The sequence below is a fragment of the Drosophila takahashii genome, chromosome 2L (genome assembly GCF_030179915.1).
Source record: "Drosophila takahashii strain IR98-3 E-12201 chromosome 2L, DtakHiC1v2, whole genome shotgun sequence".
NCBI classification, from domain to species: Eukaryota; Metazoa; Arthropoda; class Insecta; order Diptera; family Drosophilidae; genus Drosophila; species Drosophila takahashii.
The window spans coordinates 6,052,007-6,071,002 of record NC_091678.1 but is presented as its reverse complement, the minus strand read 5'-3'; the positions used below and the strand labels follow the sequence as shown (position 1 = coordinate 6,071,002).

General features: G+C 41.7%; 3 protein-coding genes across 6 annotated transcripts in view; 2 read left to right on the top strand and 1 right to left on the bottom strand.

The window, feature by feature from the left end:
- The first annotated feature begins 182 nt into the window (after positions 1-182).
- LOC108065960 (putative gustatory receptor 22b) lies at positions 183-1,421 on the top strand. Its single transcript, XM_017154227.3, has 2 exons — positions 183-1,187; positions 1,244-1,421. Exons 1-2 carry the CDS (start codon positions 183-185, stop codon positions 1,385-1,387), a joined length of 1,149 nt encoding a protein of 382 aa, XP_017009716.2. The 3' UTR covers positions 1,388-1,421.
- A 166-nt stretch (positions 1,422-1,587) lies between these two features.
- Positions 1,588-2,813, top strand: Gr22d (Gustatory receptor 22d). Its single transcript, XM_017154229.2, has 2 exons — positions 1,588-2,598; positions 2,661-2,813. The coding sequence occupies exons 1-2, from the start codon at positions 1,588-1,590 to the stop codon at positions 2,811-2,813; spliced, it is 1,164 nt and encodes a 387-aa protein (XP_017009718.2).
- A 3,264-nt stretch (positions 2,814-6,077) lies between these two features.
- The window catches only part of Gr22e (Gustatory receptor 22e), a 45,688-nt gene continuing 32,769 nt past the window's right edge, over positions 6,078-18,996 (bottom strand). For all 4 annotated transcript variants that reach the window (XM_070211597.1, XM_070211596.1, XM_017154228.3 and 1 more), the window contains 2 exons: positions 7,087-8,249; positions 6,078-7,016 (listed from right to left, as the gene is read on the bottom strand). In XM_070211597.1, coding sequence (XP_070067698.1) covers positions 6,864-7,016; positions 7,087-8,103 — 1,170 coding nt within the window. In that variant the 5' untranslated portion in view covers positions 8,104-8,249 and the 3' untranslated portion in view covers positions 6,078-6,863. The remainder of the gene's footprint in view (positions 7,017-7,086; positions 8,250-18,996) is intronic.

Genomic DNA, 18,996 nt, shown 5'->3' with positions numbered 1-18,996 from the left:
GTCCCGATTCGCTGGCTTATCGCCGTTTTAATAATGCTAAAAGCGTTTATATAGATGTTTAACTTTTTACAGCCGTCAATACTTCGCACAATGACCTTTTCTCATTTCTTTCTTTACACTTTTCTTAATTTTCACAGTACATTATTGTAGTTCCCCAACTCACTTGACCATCGTGCTCGGAAATGTTTGGTTTAAACCGTGAAGTTCGTCCATTTTTGGCCGGACTCATCTTGAAGACAGTGTTATATGGATCCTGGGTACTTGGATTATTCCCCTTCAAATTTGATTTCCGAAAAAGTCAACTGAGGCGCTCTCGATGGCTTCTTTTTTATGGCTTAATTATCAACTATTCTCTGCTGTTGCTCTTGCTATTCCTTGGACTTGAGTTTCTGGAACTACGCAAAGTAGAAGCCTTCGACCGAAATCCTGTGCTGGAAAGAATTGACCAGCTAATTGGAGTGATGAGCATGTTTTCAGGGCTTGTGATAAATTTTATGAATTTATGGGGAAGCAAGAAGGTGGAGGAAATTGTCAATGAAATGTTAGCCCTGGAGAATCGAGATTTTAAGGGTCTAAAGATAACAAACTGCCCAAAATTCAACTGCTTTGTTATTCAAAAATGTATGACATTGCTGGGGCAGCTTTTAACTTATTTAACGGCTAACTACGGAATACCTGGAAACGAAGCCCATTTATTTATGGTGCTCTTAGTCTGCTTGCTGCACGTATCGCTTGTTTTTAATACTATGCACTATTATATTGGAATCCTGTTAGTCTATCGCTATGTGTGGCTGAATAACGCACAACTCGAAGATTTAGTTAGCCAACGGATTCTTATTCCCTCGACAGACTCGTCGAGGATTCGCCAAATTCTCGCCTTGTACAATCGCCTTTTGGATCTAAATAACAAATTGGTATCCACCTACGAATACCACATGATTCTAATTCTAACTTCTTGGCTAGCTGGCAATGTTGTGGTCGTCTACTTCTTCATTGTCTATAGAGTTAGTATGCGTAAATTCTCGATCTTTTTAATAGTTTTCCCCCAATCGTTGCTTATAAATATTTGGGATTTCTGGTTGACTATTGCTGTTTGTGATCTCACCGAAAAAGCTGGCAGAAAAACCTCAGCACTTCTAAAACGGTTTACTGATCTTCATAATGGAGATGATGAGCTGGAAAGAAGTGTAAGTGATTTATTCAAAAAATTTTCTAATATAAAATTAAAAATTATTTCCCACAGGTTAATGAATTTGCATGTCACCGGAAATTCCAATTTCAACTTTGTGGACTTTTTTCCGTAAACTACAAAATCGGTTTCCGAATGATCATTACCAGCTTTCTATATTTGCTGTGTTTAGTTCAGTTTGATTATATGAATTTGTGAGAAAAATGTTGTATTAGGTAATTACAATTAATTTATGGGAAATTGAAAATAATATTTATTGAGTGAATCAACTTGCTGTTTGTACGATTTCATTGATGGGGCAGGTTTAATTTCTCAACTATCCATTAATAAATTAAGCTTTTATTGATTTTAGTCATTTGAAGGAGGACAACCATCGTAGGTTTGTCAGTCGTTTAGCAATGTTCCGACTTCGTTGTGGTTTTAGACAACAGTTGGTCTACATTATCCTAAATTCTGTTCTGTACAGCTCCTGGCTGCTTGGAATTTTTCCATTTAAGTATGAACGTAAGCGGAAGAGATTGCATCGCTCAAAGTGGTTAATCCTTTACGGAATTTCCCTGAGCTTTAGCCTGCTTGTCCTGATGCTAAAGCAGACTGGAGAGAGCCAGAGAAACGGGGTCAAGTTGGATGTCTTTCAGAGGAACTTTGTGCTGCATCAAATCAGCTTGTTATTGGGAATATTTGGTGTGCTGACCATATGTGCGATGTATCTGCGAACCTTCTGGCGGAGCCGGAATCTGGAGGGGATCTATAACGAGTTGATGCTGCTCGAAGTCAAGCACTTTGGGTCTGATGCCGTGGAGTGTCCCACATTCGATGGCTATGTAATCAAGAAAGGATTCCTAATAGTCGCAGGACTGACCTCCACATGGATTTTGCACTTTGGGATGCCGGATCAAACGTTGTCAATAGCAAATCTTTTGGTTATTTCGTTGGTCAAATTGGGAACCTTTCTCCTGGCCATTCACTTTCATCTCGGTGCGGCCTTCATCTACCGCTTTGTGTGGCTCATAAACAGGGAACTCCTAATCTTGGTTAGTTCCTTGAGAAATAATCACAGGGTAAGCACCTCCAGAGTTCGTTTACTCCTCCGACTCTATGGAAAACTGGTAGATCTCTATGGAAGACTAACCGATTGCTACGACTATCAGACGGCCCTAATGATGATAGTCTTCCTGGCAGCCAACATCATTGTGTGTTTCTACATGATCGTCTACAGGATCAGTTTGAGCAAGATGTCCTTATTCGTAATGCTGATTATGTTTCCCTTGGCTCTGATCAACAATTTCCTCGATTTTTGGCTGACTATTGCCATTTGTGATTTGGTGGAAGGCACTGGAGGAAAAACTACAATGATCTTGAAGTTATTCAATGATATTGAGATTATGGATGAAGAGCTGGAGAGAAGTGTGAGTTGATATGCATGATATAACCTAAAATATTAACCGTAATATTTGTGTTTTCTTTTCAGATTTCAGAATTTGCCTTGTACTGCAGCCATCGGAGATTGAAATTCCTTCACTGTGGCTTATTCCACGTGAATCGAGAGATGGGCTTTGAAATGCTCGTCACAAGTGTTCTGTACCTGCTTTTCTTGGTGCAATTTGACTTTATGAACTTGTAACTCCCAGGCTTTCAATTAGTCTGGATTTCCGTTTAAAGCTGTTACTAAGTCTCCCAGACAGACAGATGAGATGCAATATTAAGCAGGTGACATCATGGGAAAAAGGGCTGAATCACTTTCCTCACAAGTGAATGACTTGTAGTTGTGGAAAATGTGAGGAAAATCGGAACAGGGCCGCCGGGCATAAGCTGCAGCAATAAAAGCCAAACTCCTTTGCCATTCCCTTAGTCTTAAACGAGGCTATGCAAAAAGCCAAAAGTAAAGCTCACAAAAACACCCGAGTCAAAGGCGTCTGGAGAATGGAGTGGCTTTTCCGTAGAAAGAAGTGCAATTAAGGCCAGCAAATGAATGGGGTTTGTGCTTTGCAGCAGGGATTCCCCTTTTACTATTCTGCCCGAACAATGGAACTTAAGTACAAGTGCAGCTTTGGGAGATTTCTACCTCTTTCTTACACACAAAAAACACTCATATATTAATGTAGAACATTAGAGGCTATTATTTTCGAGTAAAGAAAAATGAATTGGATTAAATCGGATAAGAAAGGTGCCTTAAATATTTAATATCCATTAAAATATATTTTTGATTTTATTGGATTTTAATTAAATCCAATTAAAGCTAAGACTTACAATGTCTCCGGATTTGTGTGCTATATTCCAAGCACCTGCGCTTGATTTATGCCTGTATTTCTGCACATTTTATCTATTATTCGTTTGTTCAGACATCGGCAACATTTAGGCCAGAAAACTACAACTGACAGGCAACAATTAGGCCAACAATGTGGGGTCGGTGGAAAAAGTCAGACAAAGGAAGCCCACACACACACAAACCAATCGGGGGTCCTTCGTCCTTGGCATCCTTGGCTGTCAGCTACAGGCCTCTGGTCCCTTTTCGCCTTTCTCGCCGAGGGATAGCACCATTATCTTCGATTATCGAGAGCACAAAGCCAGCAGCGATAACAGGGCTCACAGCAGCCACACTCGACACAATCGCGTAAATTGATTTTTATTATCCTGCGCCGGGGATTCCCCTCCTTCTCCACGGTATCCTCGAGTTTCTGGCAAATTTCCTGCTCATCTGCACGTTGGGCAAACAAATATAAACTCGAGTGTACACAAGCATTTGATTTATTGCCCTGGCCCAGGACATCCGCCAATTGTTTGGGCCACGTGGCGGCCCCCGCATCCTGGGGCTCCATTGTTTACACAATAAAATTCCAGCAGTGAAGTCAGCATTAGGTCAACATTCCTGCCATTGGGGGCGACTCGTCAACGCTTGCCGATAATTCGATTCGCTCATCTCGATTTGTGCCAGCTTTCAATATATTTTTATTAAAATGACAGCATCTGGTTATCGCTATTTCTTCTGCTGAGGAAAGCACATTTTCACCATTTTCACGGAGGCAAGAAAATTCATAAAAATATTTCCGTTTTATGATGATTCGCCCTGTCAGCAGAAATAGGCTCGAAATGGATTTCCCTTATAGTGATAGGTTCGCACATCTTCCCTTATTTTCGCCTCCATTATGAGACCATCTTGTTTATGGTATTGGTCGTTATATTGAGATGGAAATATTTTTGTAAATTAAAAGAATAAAAACTAAATATTTATTTCAATCAAAGGCCTAAATAATTTCAAAAGAAATATCTAATTTATCGTTTTTTCCATTATCATTTCCAACTTCTTTCGCAGAAAAGTGTAATTAAAGTTTTGCCAAGCGAAATTTCCTATAGCTACAATATTCAGTCAGACTTTCCACTAATTGCCCGGCTTTTCTTGGCTTCCTTCCATCGCATTTCCCCCCTTCCTCTAGTTTCATTTTAGCTGGAGACACAAATCGGCTTTGCTCGTCGCTGAATTGTTGTTTAAACTGCCAGCAACTTGCAGCAAATTGGCAATTATTTAATTTCGCAAACTTTTCTGAGCCAAACTTTCGAGGATAGCTCTCCTATTCCCTCCTCCCTTCGATCGGCTTATATAAATTGAGGGCTGGAGGCCAAAATTATAACGCATTGGCAAACTAATTAAGGCAGTCGGCTCGAATCAATGGAACAATTGGCGGGTATTTATCGTAATTAGGGAAAGGGTTTGAGGCTGAGGGTTTGCCCTTTCATTAACTGCTTGCCTTGAAGTTCAAAGTCCCCTTAGTGAACTCCCTTCGCTCTCGATCAAATACATTCCCCAATTTGCGGCTGCTGGAAAACATATAAATTCAAATTAAAAATCTGCTGATAAACTTTGACCTTTCATTTTCAGCCTTTGGCAATCCTTTTGGGTCATTGAACGTCCTTTACCTAAGAGAAGGCGAAAAAAGCGAGTTTCACCCGCTCCCTAATTACAATAAATGGTCAGTCAGCTCAATTTTGTGGAAAGCCTGGCGGCAAATTTTAATTAATTTGCCGAACAAGTTATAAATTGAGGTGAACTTGACGGCAGAAAAGTGTGAAGGGTTCGGATAAATTTGTATCTGATTTAAAGGAAGCGCTGAACCTTTTTCAAGCGGGTTTTTCCTGTAATAGTCATTTGGATAATTCGAAAGCTATTACATAAAATGAGATGTAGGTGCCCAATAAAATATATGTATATTCCCCACCCCGAGTGATTTTTATACTCTCATAAAATAATGGCTGAACATATAAATATTCCGCCAGACAAAAACAGACTAAGAGCGGAAATTATCGATGAAATTTACGAGCCGGGCTCATGAGCATGCGATGGAGAATTTTGGCCAACTAATGCGTCCATCAGGATTTTTATGGTGTAAACAAAGCAATGAACAATTTGCGCGCATTCCGGATAAAGCCAATAAATCAAATATATTGGCCGATGCGAAAGGGAGGAAATGTGGCCCGAAAGCCCCAAAAACTTTTTGCTGAGCCAAGTTGATTGTGGATGAGGGAATCGGGTAAGTGGCCAAGGGGGAAGTAGGGAGCTCGAAGGACTCGAAGGATAATAAAAATCAATTTACGCACTTTTGCTGTGAGCGACGTGTCCTTTGTAGTTGTTTTTATTGCCTCCTCTCCTGCCGATGTTGTTGATGTCCCCCTCGGCATTGTCTTCCTCATCCTGGCTTCTAATCGAGGCTAATGGCGGTGATTCCGGGGCTAAGAGTGGGGTGGTGGGTGGTGTTGGCCTGGCCTTGACAGCGGTTGGCCCCTGACAATAAGTGGCTAAGGGTCAGATTATCCGCAGCCTCAAGTGTTGATTTTTTAACAGGATTTCATCCTTGCACTAGGCACTTTAATGGTGGCTTTCGAAAAGGATTTTATTTCACTCCAGAAAGGCTGGGGTTTTCGGAAAAATCTTTGTATTTATATATTTTATTTTTTCCAAAGCTAGTGCTCTAATTTAAAAAGTACCGCTTAGCACTACAAAGCACGAATTTATTTGAATGGAAATCCGCAACAAAAGCCAAAACCCGGAGCACAATAAATCAGGAAAAACAAGCAGCCAGCAAGTAAGTAAGGAAAGTGTGGAAACAGCTGGAAAATCGCAGTCAGGGAAATTAGCAGAGCAGAGCACACCATGTGAATCACACAAGGGGCGAACAAAGAAAATGCACCAAAGCTGCTTTCGGCTTTTCCACTGTTTTCTCTGTTCTCTGTTTTCTCCGCCGCCATTGTTCGCCGGAAAATCCAGCTGCATTCTTAGCCAGCCAAAAAATACAAAAACCCGTTCATTTGTTGGCCTTAATTGCGCTGCTTTTCACAGCTACTCCATTTTCTGGGAATCCTTTTGACTTGTGCCCGTTCTCCTTTCGGCTTTTGCATGGCACATTTCTCCCTTTATTGCTGCATTTTTCCTGCTGATGTCCTGCGGCCATGTTTCCCTTCCCCCCAGTTGAAAAGTCAACAAGGCTTTCACTTAGACACGACTCCTTGTAAGCTCGGGGACATGCATCCCACTTGTTCTGAAACCCAACCCCCCATTCTTGAGCTGTCACTTGTTAGTCCTCCGAGGAGCTCCCCTTTCGAGAACCCTCGACTCCAGACGACACAAGGAAGTGCGAACCAATTAGGGGACACTTCCAGGGGCGCTTTTAATATGCTTTCTTCACAGGTTCCAAAAATCAAACTGAAGGAGGAACAGCAGGTACAGGAAGCTGGTGATGGCCATGCGAAAGCCCATCTCGTAGTTTACGTAGAACAAGCCGCAGTGCTGGAATCTCAGCCTGCGATGGCTGCAGAACAGGGCAAAGTCGCAGATCTATGAAAGGAATAATTAATTAATATTTTAAAAATTATTTAACATTTTTTAAGAGTGAATAAAAACCTACACTTCTCTCTAGTTTTACATCCAAATGTTTTATATCATTGAATAACTTTAGGATGGCCGACGTTTGTCTTCCAGTTCTCTCAGCCAACTCGCAGACCTCGATGGTCAGGCAGAAATCAATCATGTTGATAATCAAAGCCTGGACAAAGACCGCCAACTTGATGTCTACCTTGTTGTTCAGACTTATGGTGAAGATGATAAAGAAGTAGATGCCCAAAACGTTGGCGATCAGAAAACTGGCCATAACCAAGACCATCTGGTAATCGTAGATGGATGCCAGTCGATTGCTGATATCCAAAAGACGGTGGTAGAGATCTAGGAGGTAGTCCACCCTCTCAGGCTCCACATCTTCTCCACTCGCCAGTTTGTTCACCAGCCTGAGCAGCTCCCTATTCACAATCCACACATATCGGTAGACGAAAACCACTGCCAGGTGAAAATGCAGGGCTCCCAAGAGGACAGACAGCATCATCAGACATAAACTGGTGAGTCCTATAAAAAACTGGGCACTAAAGTTCGGCGACATTCCCATCTCCAGAATCAGCATGGATATCAGTTCCAGAATCACCGAGACACCCTTGTACAGGACAAACCTGTCGAAGCTGCAGCATTCCTCCACCGAATAGTGGCGAAAGTGGCGATGCTGGAGGTCCTGCAGCTCGTTCAGGATCCTCTCAATCTCACCGCTCTTCCAGAAGCCCCGCAGCAGCATTATGGACACCATCGAGAGGCTCTGAATGTCGTGAACTCGGTTTATCTGCTCCGCCAGTGCGTTCCGATGAAACACCTGCATTTTCAGCGGCGTCTCGCTCTCCGTGTCATTGGTGGCCACCAGCAGAATAAAGGCCACATTCAGGACAAGGCCATACACAATTAACCACTTGGAACGATGCAATTTCCTCGTCCAGCTGTCGTAGGTGAAGGGAAACACGCCCAGGATCCAAGAGCCATACAGAGCACCCTTCAGCGTGAGGCCAGTCAACTGCTGGCGGAAGCCACTTCCACTGGGGCGGAACATTCCGGCCGGAGAATCAACCTCGAATGGTCAGGAGTGCCAGCTGCGATAAGGTTGGCTGGATGTACAAATGTTTTCCGGCTGTAGTGTGGGAATTGCTGATGAGCGGATTACTTGTAGTGAACGACAGGCATTTCGGCAGAATAGCACTGGAAGAAATCAACGGAGTATATGAACTTAATACCCTTTTAACAACGAATTATTTTTTAAAGACAGAAAAGAAAATTAGTTTTAACTTTGAAATATTTTTTAAGTACCTATACCAAAAATTTAATTTAATTATATATTTTTTTCTCATCATATAAATATTTTGAGTGTAATTAATACATAACCTTCCCATTCTTTGTTAACCATTGTACATACTTTTTATAGGCCAAACGAGCTCTTTGTGCTCATAATGCGAGCAACATTTTCTGCGATTAAATCGCTTAATTAATTGGATGGACATGGAGTTGAAGTTCAGTTGAAGTTTTCCGCCCCCAATTTTCCCCACTTAGTTGGGTCATTCCCGAAGGCAGGCTCGTGAAAAATAATTTCGAGAGGCCAAAGGGAAACCTGAAAAGAAGCTCGAGAAGAGCCTCTCACTGCAATTCATCTGAAATCTGTGAAAAGCTTCGAGTGCGATAATATCCCCGGCATATTTCACTTCACATCTGGAGAGTTCTCCTGGAGATAGAGGAGGAGTTTGAGTGTTTGACTTGTGGGGAGGAATCGTCTCGAGAGGAAAATCTCCGAAGTGGTGCAAATGAAATTTCATTCAATTAGTGTGGCAGACGACAAGTTTGATGCCTGAATGAGCTGCAAAAATTCGAACAGAGAATCCGAGAAGAGTGTGGGAATAATGGTTGACGTCCAGCCATGCGTTTAAGTCCTTCAACCCAAATCGATGCTTGGACCTCAGATTAATTAGGCCCAATTGAAGCCTGAGACGCGTCAATAACCGAATTATCTTCATAGAAGTGGCAGCAACCGTTTGGACACATTGCTCCCCAGAAATTCGAGTTTTTTTAAACTTTTCCCCACTGGCCGCAACAAACTTTCGAACGGTTAAACTTGTTTTCCCGATGCGCCTGCAGTTTTTGACACTGTTGCAAAGTTAACGCTTTTCCAACTCCCTTCCACTTTGGCAGTTATGTCGGGAAACTTTTAGCAGCTGTCACCTGGAATTTCCCCTCTTTTACTTTTTCATTAGTGGTGTTTATTTTTGGCACCTTTTAAAGTTTGTATCTGACAGAATTCTCGTTACAATGGAAGAGCCGTCACCTTTGACCATTTTATTAACTGATAAGAGGGATAGTCCTTATTTTTATTTAAAATCCAAATTAAATCCTTGCCAAACCAGTTTTCAATTAATTCGGAAGCACTTTCCCATCCACTTTGCTTGTAAATTTGTAAGCAGATTCGTTCCATTATCAAACCGCATTTTCATAACAATTGAGAGCAGCTGAGCCGCATCCTCGGGGTGTCCTTTGTGGGTCCTTTGGGGACATTCGCCGCACAGTTTGCAATTAGAATTAGTAAGGCATTTCTCGGCACAACTGTAGTTTGAATTTTTAATTGCTGACCACAGCAAACAAACGGGGAGTAAATAGAGGCTCCTTTCAGGTGTTTGGACATCCTGCGGGTCTTCCAATTTGCATGGCCAAATGAGTGTGCTTCTCTTTCGAAAGGAAGAGCGACTTTAACCATTTGGAGTTCGAGCTTAATTAAACACAAAATGGCCTACAATTGTTGATTGTCGTTTCCCTTGCATGAATTTCTCATCTCCTTGGAAAACAGTTGAAACCACAAAAGGATTGCAAATGAGGAGACAAGGACATCATTGTGGTAAAAGGTCCCTGCAGATTCTTCCTTGAATTTTAGCGCAGATATTTGTATCTTAAGACCTGATTAAACGCCAAATTTAGCCATCAAAGGCACAATTTTGTTCCCTTGTTTCTTAGCTCAACTCATGACGCACCCACACCCCTCAAATTGTGCGTGATTTCATTAAAAATAAGGCGTCAAGAAACAACACCCCAAGAAGCGAAAAGGGAAAAGTTATCCCACATTGCGCATACGCCGCGTGAGCCGCCTTCGAGGCAGTCGCCTGCAATTAGGCAACGCCACTCGCATTTTTAGCCAACTGGCATAATTAGAGGCTCTAAAGGATTCCCTTTGCCAAGTTCAAACGGAGCTAACAGAAATCCTGCGAAAAGGGGCTTTAAAATAGGAAGTAGGAAGGGGTATTGAAGAATAAACCAGAATGAGTTAATTAGACAAATTATATTAGGATTGGTTGAGAGAGGATGGAAAGTGGACGTGGCCTATTTAAACACGATTTTTGCTTCTTTCTCTGTCTTCCTGCTTCCCATTTTTGGTTTGGTTAGGCATTGGCTAAGTGATTCAATCTTATATTGTGCCATGACCCTGGGATTTATACATTTATTTCTAACGGCCCTAAAAACAAAAGAAAATGTTATGGAAATGTCGCGCCTTTAACCTTTTCCTCGGGATTATTGGAAATGTTTTCGCTCATTGCTGTCATGTCTCGTTTGGCCATTATCCCGACTGCTGATATCCTTCGCCATGTTGTTGTTATCCTTATTTCTCTGATGGGGCAAAGTTTAATGTTTCACTTGGAAAGGATTCGCGTAGCCCGCGGGGAAACTTTGCTCGCAAGTCGTTAAAATCAAATGGATATTGTCCCGAAGCGCAGAAAGGATAAAAATCTCTGTTGCGAGAGTTAAGTATGCAAACTAAGGGCCATCCCCCTGTTGTTTCCATAACCCCCAGTTAACTTCTCACAATTTCAAGGCGATCAAATCTCATTTCGAATGCAATCGGTGCACCAATTTAGCACATCAAAGGAAAACAAACAGCCACGCCCCCTCGGACACGCCCTCCCAGGCAAATGAAGTGCAAAAATGGTGGAAAATATTTGCACTACAAAGTAGCAAGGGAAAAACAAACGGAAAGCGCGAAAATATTTTCACAGTTGTAAATGTTCGCCTGCGATAAGGAGGAAAACCCAGAAAAAGTTTTAAAAAATCGGGAACAAATTGTGGGTAAATATTTATGAAATATTTTCGCAGAGTCTGCAAATCAAATCAAATCAAATTGCTGACAGCCCCATTGAGGGAAAATGCCGTGATTTATGGGGAAAATGGAGGGTGAACTTTTCCAGTTGTTTACTTGTCAAAGGATTGCGGGAAATCCCGGCAGATGTTTATCTCTTATTTTGCTTATCTAATAAAGTGCAATCCTGGGAGCAGACAATGCAATTTGCCGGCGTATTTATGTCCTTCGATAAACTCTTGTGAGCTTGTGTGGAAAACTACGCGGAAAACTTACCGGCCACCTAGGAAAACTCTCTCAAAGATTCTTACAAAGGAGCAAAGTGGAAATTAGCTTTGCTGCAGTGAAATAAATTGCAAATTTCAGGACGGAAATTGAAAATTTATTGGCTCGAAAAAAGTTGGGGTTATGGAGTGTCTCCCTTTATTTATATTCCTGTTTCTTAAGTTTTTCTGAGGGATCCTTGGTGACAGAGAAAAAGAGAGCAGCGATTGATGATCCTGGCTGTCAGGATACAAAGTGACAACATTTTGCATCGCAATCGGAGGAGGAAACGTTTCCCTATTTCTCCCTTTCCTATGGGGGACATAAAAAATTTGTTTTTCCCGTTTACTTGGGGCTGAAATTTCACAATGTTTTCCTTTTCCCTTTGCTCGTTTTTCATGCGTTCTTTGGAGCCGCACAAAGTATGCAACACATGCAGCTGAAGTTTCCGCGGAAAGTTTCTTTTCCTTCTTTATGCTTTCCCTTCCTTCTTCTTTAGTAATAAGTTACGCTTAGCATTTTCTGTTTCCCTGCCCGCTAAGTGCATTTTTCACCTTTTATCATTATTTCTTGGCTCATTTTCCGAGCTTTCCCCCCGAGAAGTTTCTCGACTTCTGTCGAGGGGAGGATGATTGCTTTGGTCTACGCAAAGTGTCTCAATTTGGGTTCATGTATCCATTAGATGCTCCCCATTCTCGTGTATTCCTCAGATGCGCATAACGTATTTTGCAGATAATAAAAATTGGCAAACGGCGCAGAATTTATGCGCTGTGAAAAGTCGTAAATTTTCAATGTGCCCGTGATAAAAATCAGCAATGGAAATGCAGCTCCGTAATAGAAAACTTGAGCCTGTTGTTGTTCTGGAGAAAGTTTTACGTTTCTGGGATCTTTGGGTTGGAGTTCAAGTGTAGAAGAAATTGGTGAGGTCAATAAATAGATTATAATAATTTATGGTAATTTGATATAACCATTTGGATTTTTATAATCCATCGGTTTGTTATGATTTTGGGCAGATATAAAATACTTTATTAGAAGATGAATGTAAAACTAAGTTCCCTAAAGTCATTCGCTGAAACCATTTTCTTTCGTAAAGTTCCTTTAATTTCCGGAGCAATAAATTTCAAAGAAAATTCATTCCGCTCTTAGTGGAAATTGCTGAAGATAAGCAGAAATCGAAGCTCCCATCCCCCCTTCCCGGCAATAATTTAAACACAATTAAAAGGCGACAGGAAAGGCGACCAAAAACCCGTAAAAGTTCTTGGGAAAGACAGAGATGGAAAGACGGAGACAGAGTTAACTGGAGCATAAAATCAACTTCAAGCGAAATTTCTACGAAAAAGATAAATAAATTAAAAGAAAATAAAACAAAGTGGAGGAGGGTGGGAAGTGGGAGGCGATGAAATCGATGCGAAGGTCATTCCGGGTCAGCGATAAAAATTCCAGCGAAGTTTTCCCCAAGAGAGGAAGGGAGATCGGAATTAATTGCGGAGAAATTTAATTTTACGACGGAGTGTTTCATCGTTCTCCTCGCGAGACTCTTAAAGAGGAATAAAATTCGCAAAATGGGAAGCCAATGAAACTGAAAATGAATTGTGCATGATTTTTATTGAGCCTCGAACTGAGAGCTATGAAAATGTGATGGAAAATGCGCTGCAAAGCTCTCTTGAATTTCGTTTTTCTACCAAGGATGTAAAACTGCAACAAAGGATCCAAATTTCCCCCATTTCCCTTATTTTCCCTGCATAAAAATTAACAATGAAAATGTTTGCATGTTTAACTGCGCCGTAAATTATTTGGGAGTGCGTTTTCGGTAAAAGCGGAGCTCTGATTTTGTTCCGCCTACTTTCATTGTTTCAGAGGAGGGAATACCAAGGGAGATGAGGATGCAGAGGTCAAAGGGCGTTGCATGTGTGCTCTGGAAATATTTGAACAATTAACTTCTGCTTTTTGCTGTCCTCCGGCGGGAATACGTGAGGTTTTTCATCGTGGGCATGTTTTTCATTTGCAAGTGCCACCCGAAAATAAACAACAAAGTAAAATTAATTATGATACGGGGCGTTTTAAAGCGTGCAGGAAATTACCCATTATGTTTTTAGTAAATGAGGAAAATATTTGAGGTAAGGAAATATATTGATATATTAATACTTAATCTCTGGGAAATGAAACTAGAAGATTCCTTTTTCTCATAGAAGTCCTTTAGCAACTTTACAAGCCCTTGCGTATGATTTTCCAACTGTTATTTTCATCTCCATTTTCTATGCACCGTTTGGGCTTTCAGTTCGCAACTTTCCTCCATTCAGAAGTCCTAATGTCCCTATCTACTCAGCTATATCCATGTGTGTATGTGTGTGCTTGTGTGTCATGTGTCGCAGGATGTGTCTCAGTATGAGTATGTGCTGACATCAAGTTCATAAAAATATCTGCCATAATTGCAGCTAAGTCAGCAAATGTTGACTGCTGTCCTGTCACTCCTCTCTTTCTGCCCCCTATTCCCTTCTCTTTCTCATCCCAGTTGTGGTCGCTTTCTTGTTTTCTTGCTCTTGTCTAGCCGCATTTTCCTTTCTATTGCGTTTCCCTTTGGCTAAATATGAAATGAAAGGATTCGGGAAGGCACAGGAAGGAGTTGGAAGGAGGGATAGGATATATGGGATATAAGGAAGGAGCAGGGAGAGATCCTGAAAGGCAGCACTTAGTTTTATGCTCGCACATTCAGAGTTGCTCAATGTGGCGAGAATGAAAATGAGGCTGTGGAAAACTAACTCGGTGGAGAATCCTTTCATATGGGAAGGGATTTCCATAGGAGTTTCTTGAACTGGAAGGTTTTTAATGAATGTTCGATCGCTAAGGAATCTCCTAAAACTCGTTACATCTCCAATAATCCCCGATTAGAGTCTCCACATTGCCCTACTTTCAATTAGGTGGCATTCAGCTGCCCTGAAATGCAAACCCAAATGGAAGGCAATAAAAGTCACTCGTCAGTTGTAAACAACACAAGTGCAAGCAGCCAGTGTCCTTAGTTCTTCCTGATTTTCCCCATTTGTAAACCCCTTTCATCGTCCACATTTTGTGTTTTTTACTTTCTTTAAGCCAACTGAAGAAAGAGTTGACAAGGAAAAACATGAACTTTTCCCCTCTTCATTTCCAGCATTTTTCTCTATTTTTCTGTGGGTTTTTATTAAGCGTCATCAAAGTGGGCGGGTCGACAGAAGTGGGAGTGGCTGATTGCAGTAACTACGGGAGAAGAGAAAAACTGAGAGGGAAAAGGATTTAAATATCTTCACAGCTGCACTTCCCTTCCTTTACTTTGTTGCATTTCCTTTTCGACTAGCAAAACTTTCTTTGTTTTTGCAACAAATTGCGGCAGTTTTCCATGTTCTTTTCATTTGCTTTGCTTGCTTGACTTTTTCTCCCCATTTTCCTCCGCCTCATTTGGCAGATTTCAAAATGCTTTTCCTGGAAAAAGTTTGCTAAAATCTCACTTCAAACGCAGATACTTGGGATTCCCTTTTAAAAAATCATATTCATAATTGACAGGTTCATTTTTCGTTTACAGCTTTCCCTCGTTAATTTTGTTTACATTTCCCAGCGATTTTCATTGCATTTTCCCCTGCGTTTGATTGGCATAAAAGCTTTTGGAATGTGTTCCATTTGAATGCCTCATTAGCTATTATTTGGTGAGTCATTCGCATTTTATGACCCATTTCCATCCTGTCATAATATTAACTGCATTTGACTTTTCCCTTTTTTCCCTACTTTCTGGTGAAAGGGATACAATATTTGTATTTTCAATTAAAGTTTGCCATTATTCAGTGAACAACTGCAGGGATTGTGTCCTTTTCACTTCCCATCTTCCTATTTCCGCTAACTTCCCAACCAACTCCCACTTCCTGGCTTTCGTTGTCCGTTATCTGAGCATCCGGTTTGGCTTAGTTTCCCATTCCATTTCCATTTGCACACATTCCCAAACAGAGTGTTTATCATTATCCCACATGACTTGCCATTCCGAATTTCCACCAAGAACTCCATTCCGAATTTCCGTCATTTGCGTAGTCATACAAAATTAATTAGGAACCTCTTCACACATTAGCAAGTGAAAACTGAGACTGAGGAGGGAATTTAATAGTAAGAAGAAAACTGAGAACGGATTACTATTACTCATATGCCACCGACTCCATTTAATTTCGTTAATGAATCATTCCATTGAGACTCTGCAGGTGGGACTCCGATTTCACTTTGCCATTTACATTAATTTCTTTTGGCCATTTTAAGGCATTACCTTGATTTATTCGTTGAGTTCAGAAGAGATGAAAATCAGGGAAAGATGATTTGTTCACCTTAAAGATCGAAAATGTATAAGGCCACAAGAGGTGAAAAGAAATTCAAAAGAAAAGCGGTCAAGAAATACTACAGAAAATCAAATGGGGAAGTTAATCGAAAGTGCAATTTACATTCACAATGAAACGAAGTTATTAACTCTTTTCCATATTCTTCATCTCCTTCCATTTAACTGCCCCCTCAGTTGTCCTTTGAAAAGTTTTCAACTTGCGCTGAACCGAAATTGCATTTAATTAACATTCAGCCACAAGTTATGGAGGGAGAAATCCTGACCCTGGGATAATTCCATTGCAACAGTTGGTCCCGTGGTTTTTTCCTTATTATTTTCCTCACTTCTCCACTTCAACATTTCACCCTGAGTAAATCGAAACTTTTATTTCTTCATTACGTCAGTTCAGATCGATTCGGGGAATATCCTTCCTGTTTTCCTCCACGGATGACATTTCACTTTACATATCCTTGCTCTTCGCCCCTTAAATTTCCTTCATTTCTGGTGACGTGTTTTCGGTTTATTTTGTTTTCCTCTTTTAATTGAACGAAGCGGAGATTTTAACGAATTTATCGACGGCAGGATGGCAGGATGGCATCTCCCAGGATCCCCCGTCACCTCGGCAAAGAGGGCATGGTCGGTTGCCTTGTAACATACTTTATGCATGCCTCAATGGGCGTTCACTGAACAATGTGGGAAGACTCGGGATAAATGGCAGATGTCTCTATCGCATTTCCCTGGATTGTTGAGTGGCTCACTGGAGAAGTGGAGAATGTGAGAAGAGAAAGGGAAATCATGGAGATACAAGTATTATCCATATGTAAATGACTCCTTCGAGTGGGTTGCCTCTTCCCAGTTCCCCATTGTTGTCTCCATGTTCGGAGGATATTAACCACCTGGAACATAAACAGCGGTAGCAAGTGCATCTCCCCCATCTTAGAAACTCCCTTCGTCTTCATCCATCCATAAATCATGCAACACCTTCGACCCATTTCCGAGTGTTCAGCTGTCGCACAATCGAGAATGGAAACAGAGGACGTGACTCAGGTGGCTGCAACTTGACTTTCCCCCTTCCCATGACCCTAGGTTAACCTCTCCGTTCCCCGACAACCGAGATATTCGTGTTCTCCGCAGCATTAGCATCTCAAACAAGGCGAAACATTCAAATTGATGTGACCCCAAGATGAAGAGGGAGCCAAGGGGCAAGGAGGAGGTGTTCATCTCCATTTAAGCGAGGAGTGAAACCTCAACTAGTGATGCATTGGGGTCAGGGAGGAAATCTTTATTTTCCCGGCAAAACAGCGGCTTAAAGTGGGTGGAATAGCACAAGAATTTTCCACTTTACCCGAGTGTTTCCATTTGCATTTGTAGGCCAAAAGGAATGCCAAACAGTGAAACAAAGCCAGGAAATGTATTAGAGGAGGGAATAAGAGGTCCTTTGGTGGAATGCTCTCAATTCAGAAGTAAGGAGAAAGGGGCGAGAAGGTGATTCAGCTTTCCTCTGTGGTCTCCATTCGAGTTTCTTCATGTGTAAGTTCAAGGTCAGAAAGTAACCTTGACCGTTTTAAAAGCAAGACGAAAACATTCCTCTAATCTGTGTCCAAACTTGTCTCGGACTGTGAACTCATTAAAAATTCTGAAAGCGGAACTGAAAGCATTTCCCCAGTCGGATAAAAAAGACAAGTGGGGCAGACGAGTGCGGACAACGATGCGTATGAGTAATGGAATTTAAAGTTGATGAATGGGATGAGGAAAAACATTTAGAAACGGATAGTGAAACACTTTTTGGTGAAAATTATTAAAGGGTAAACGTGACAAAGCAACAACTCAGCTTCAGTTTAAAGTTTTTTAATTTTTACTAGTTTAAATTCTTAAAGATTTCCCTAAACTATCCTAATCAAGTAAACGTATCCCTTAATTCACCTGATGAGGTCAAATGCACTCGCAATCCTTTTGAGTCATCTAGGATTTCATCTCCCTTTGGCTGCCTTTCATCGGATGCCTGAAAATGCAAGAAAACACTTGAAAAATGCTTTGTTTGCTGCCTCATCGGAACTTTAGTGAGTAGCGTGGAAAAATGCTCTCCAATCAACTGAACTCAGCTGCACGGCCACGCCCTCCGCCCATATCCCTAAGCCCCCTCCCTTTTACCTATTTTGGATCCAAAATGCGGGCAATAATGAAAGTGCTGACAATGTGAGCCCAACCGAGGCCCCAAATTGCAGTTGCACCTTGTTTTTCCACCCGTTTTCCCCTATTTTGAAGGCCCCTCTTCTCCGCCGCCCATGGCAACCGCAACGAAGGACGAAGCCTGAATCAGGAGCAGTGGGATGGGCCATCGGATCCAAGCTGATGTCCTGCGTGAGCGGAATTTTAAACGGGTGCCAGGAACAGAAGCAGGCAGCATCATCTATCACAAAAGGGGGTTACGTTGATCAGAGGTTAGGTGTGTACAAAAAATAGAAGAGGGGTAGGAAAGGGGATGCATCCACTGCACTTTGACCTGCATCCGCTCATTACAATCTGGCTTTGTCCGCAGAATTGGATGCAATTTCCTCCCACTCCAAACCAAAACAAATAAATTTGCGGGTCCTCGATTCAAGTGGACGTGGCATGTCAGTGAGACTGAATGGAAATGCGCAACCATCACAAACTGCCAGTGAAAACTTTGTGTCAAGGCCTTTAAACCAATTAAGTGTTTGTCGTTTGGGCCAAGTTCGTAATTGGTTTAAAGGGTGTAGAAGGGTGTGAAGAGGGGTGGAATGTCTGTGGTTTGGTGAGGGAAACCCCCGAAAAGTGTCACCAACAAACACCAACAGATGGGAAAAGAAGGCAACCAGAAGGCAATTGACCCAGAAATCCATCTGCCACCCATTCTCAGCATCTTTTTCCCTCTTGCAACCCCAAATCGAAGTCAAAACAGAACGGGAAATCAATAAAAAGGGAGAGGTGAAGGGAGAACCAAAGGACGAAGGATGCTGCATGTTTTCCTTAACAACAAATGTTGCCAGACATTGTCAACATAAAGCCAGGAACATTCTCTCTTCATTTAATGGCATCCTTTAGATAATTCTCTGGAAAAGCTCTCTCTCTCTTCTGCGATTTTCCTCACTCTGTTGCCATAATTCAGAGTCCAACATCCGTTCGAGGGCCACATTTTGGGGGAGGTCAGTAGTCCTTAGTCCTTACTCAGTAGACAGTCCTGCGTCTTGGTCGAAATTCTTATTATTCATGTCAACGACTCGCACATT

Coding starts and splice junctions, on each gene's coding strand:
- LOC108065960 (XM_017154227.3), top strand. CDS start 183: ATGTTTGGTTTAAACCGTGAAGTTCGTCCATTTTTGGCCGGACTCATC. Junction 1,188..1,243: donor ATGATGAGCTGGAAAGAAGT/GTAAGTGATTTA, acceptor TATTTCCCACAG/GTTAATGAATTTGCATGTCA.
- Gr22d (XM_017154229.2), top strand. CDS start 1,588: ATGTTCCGACTTCGTTGTGGTTTTAGACAACAGTTGGTCTACATTATC. Junction 2,599..2,660: donor ATGAAGAGCTGGAGAGAAGT/GTGAGTTGATAT, acceptor TTTTCTTTTCAG/ATTTCAGAATTTGCCTTGTA.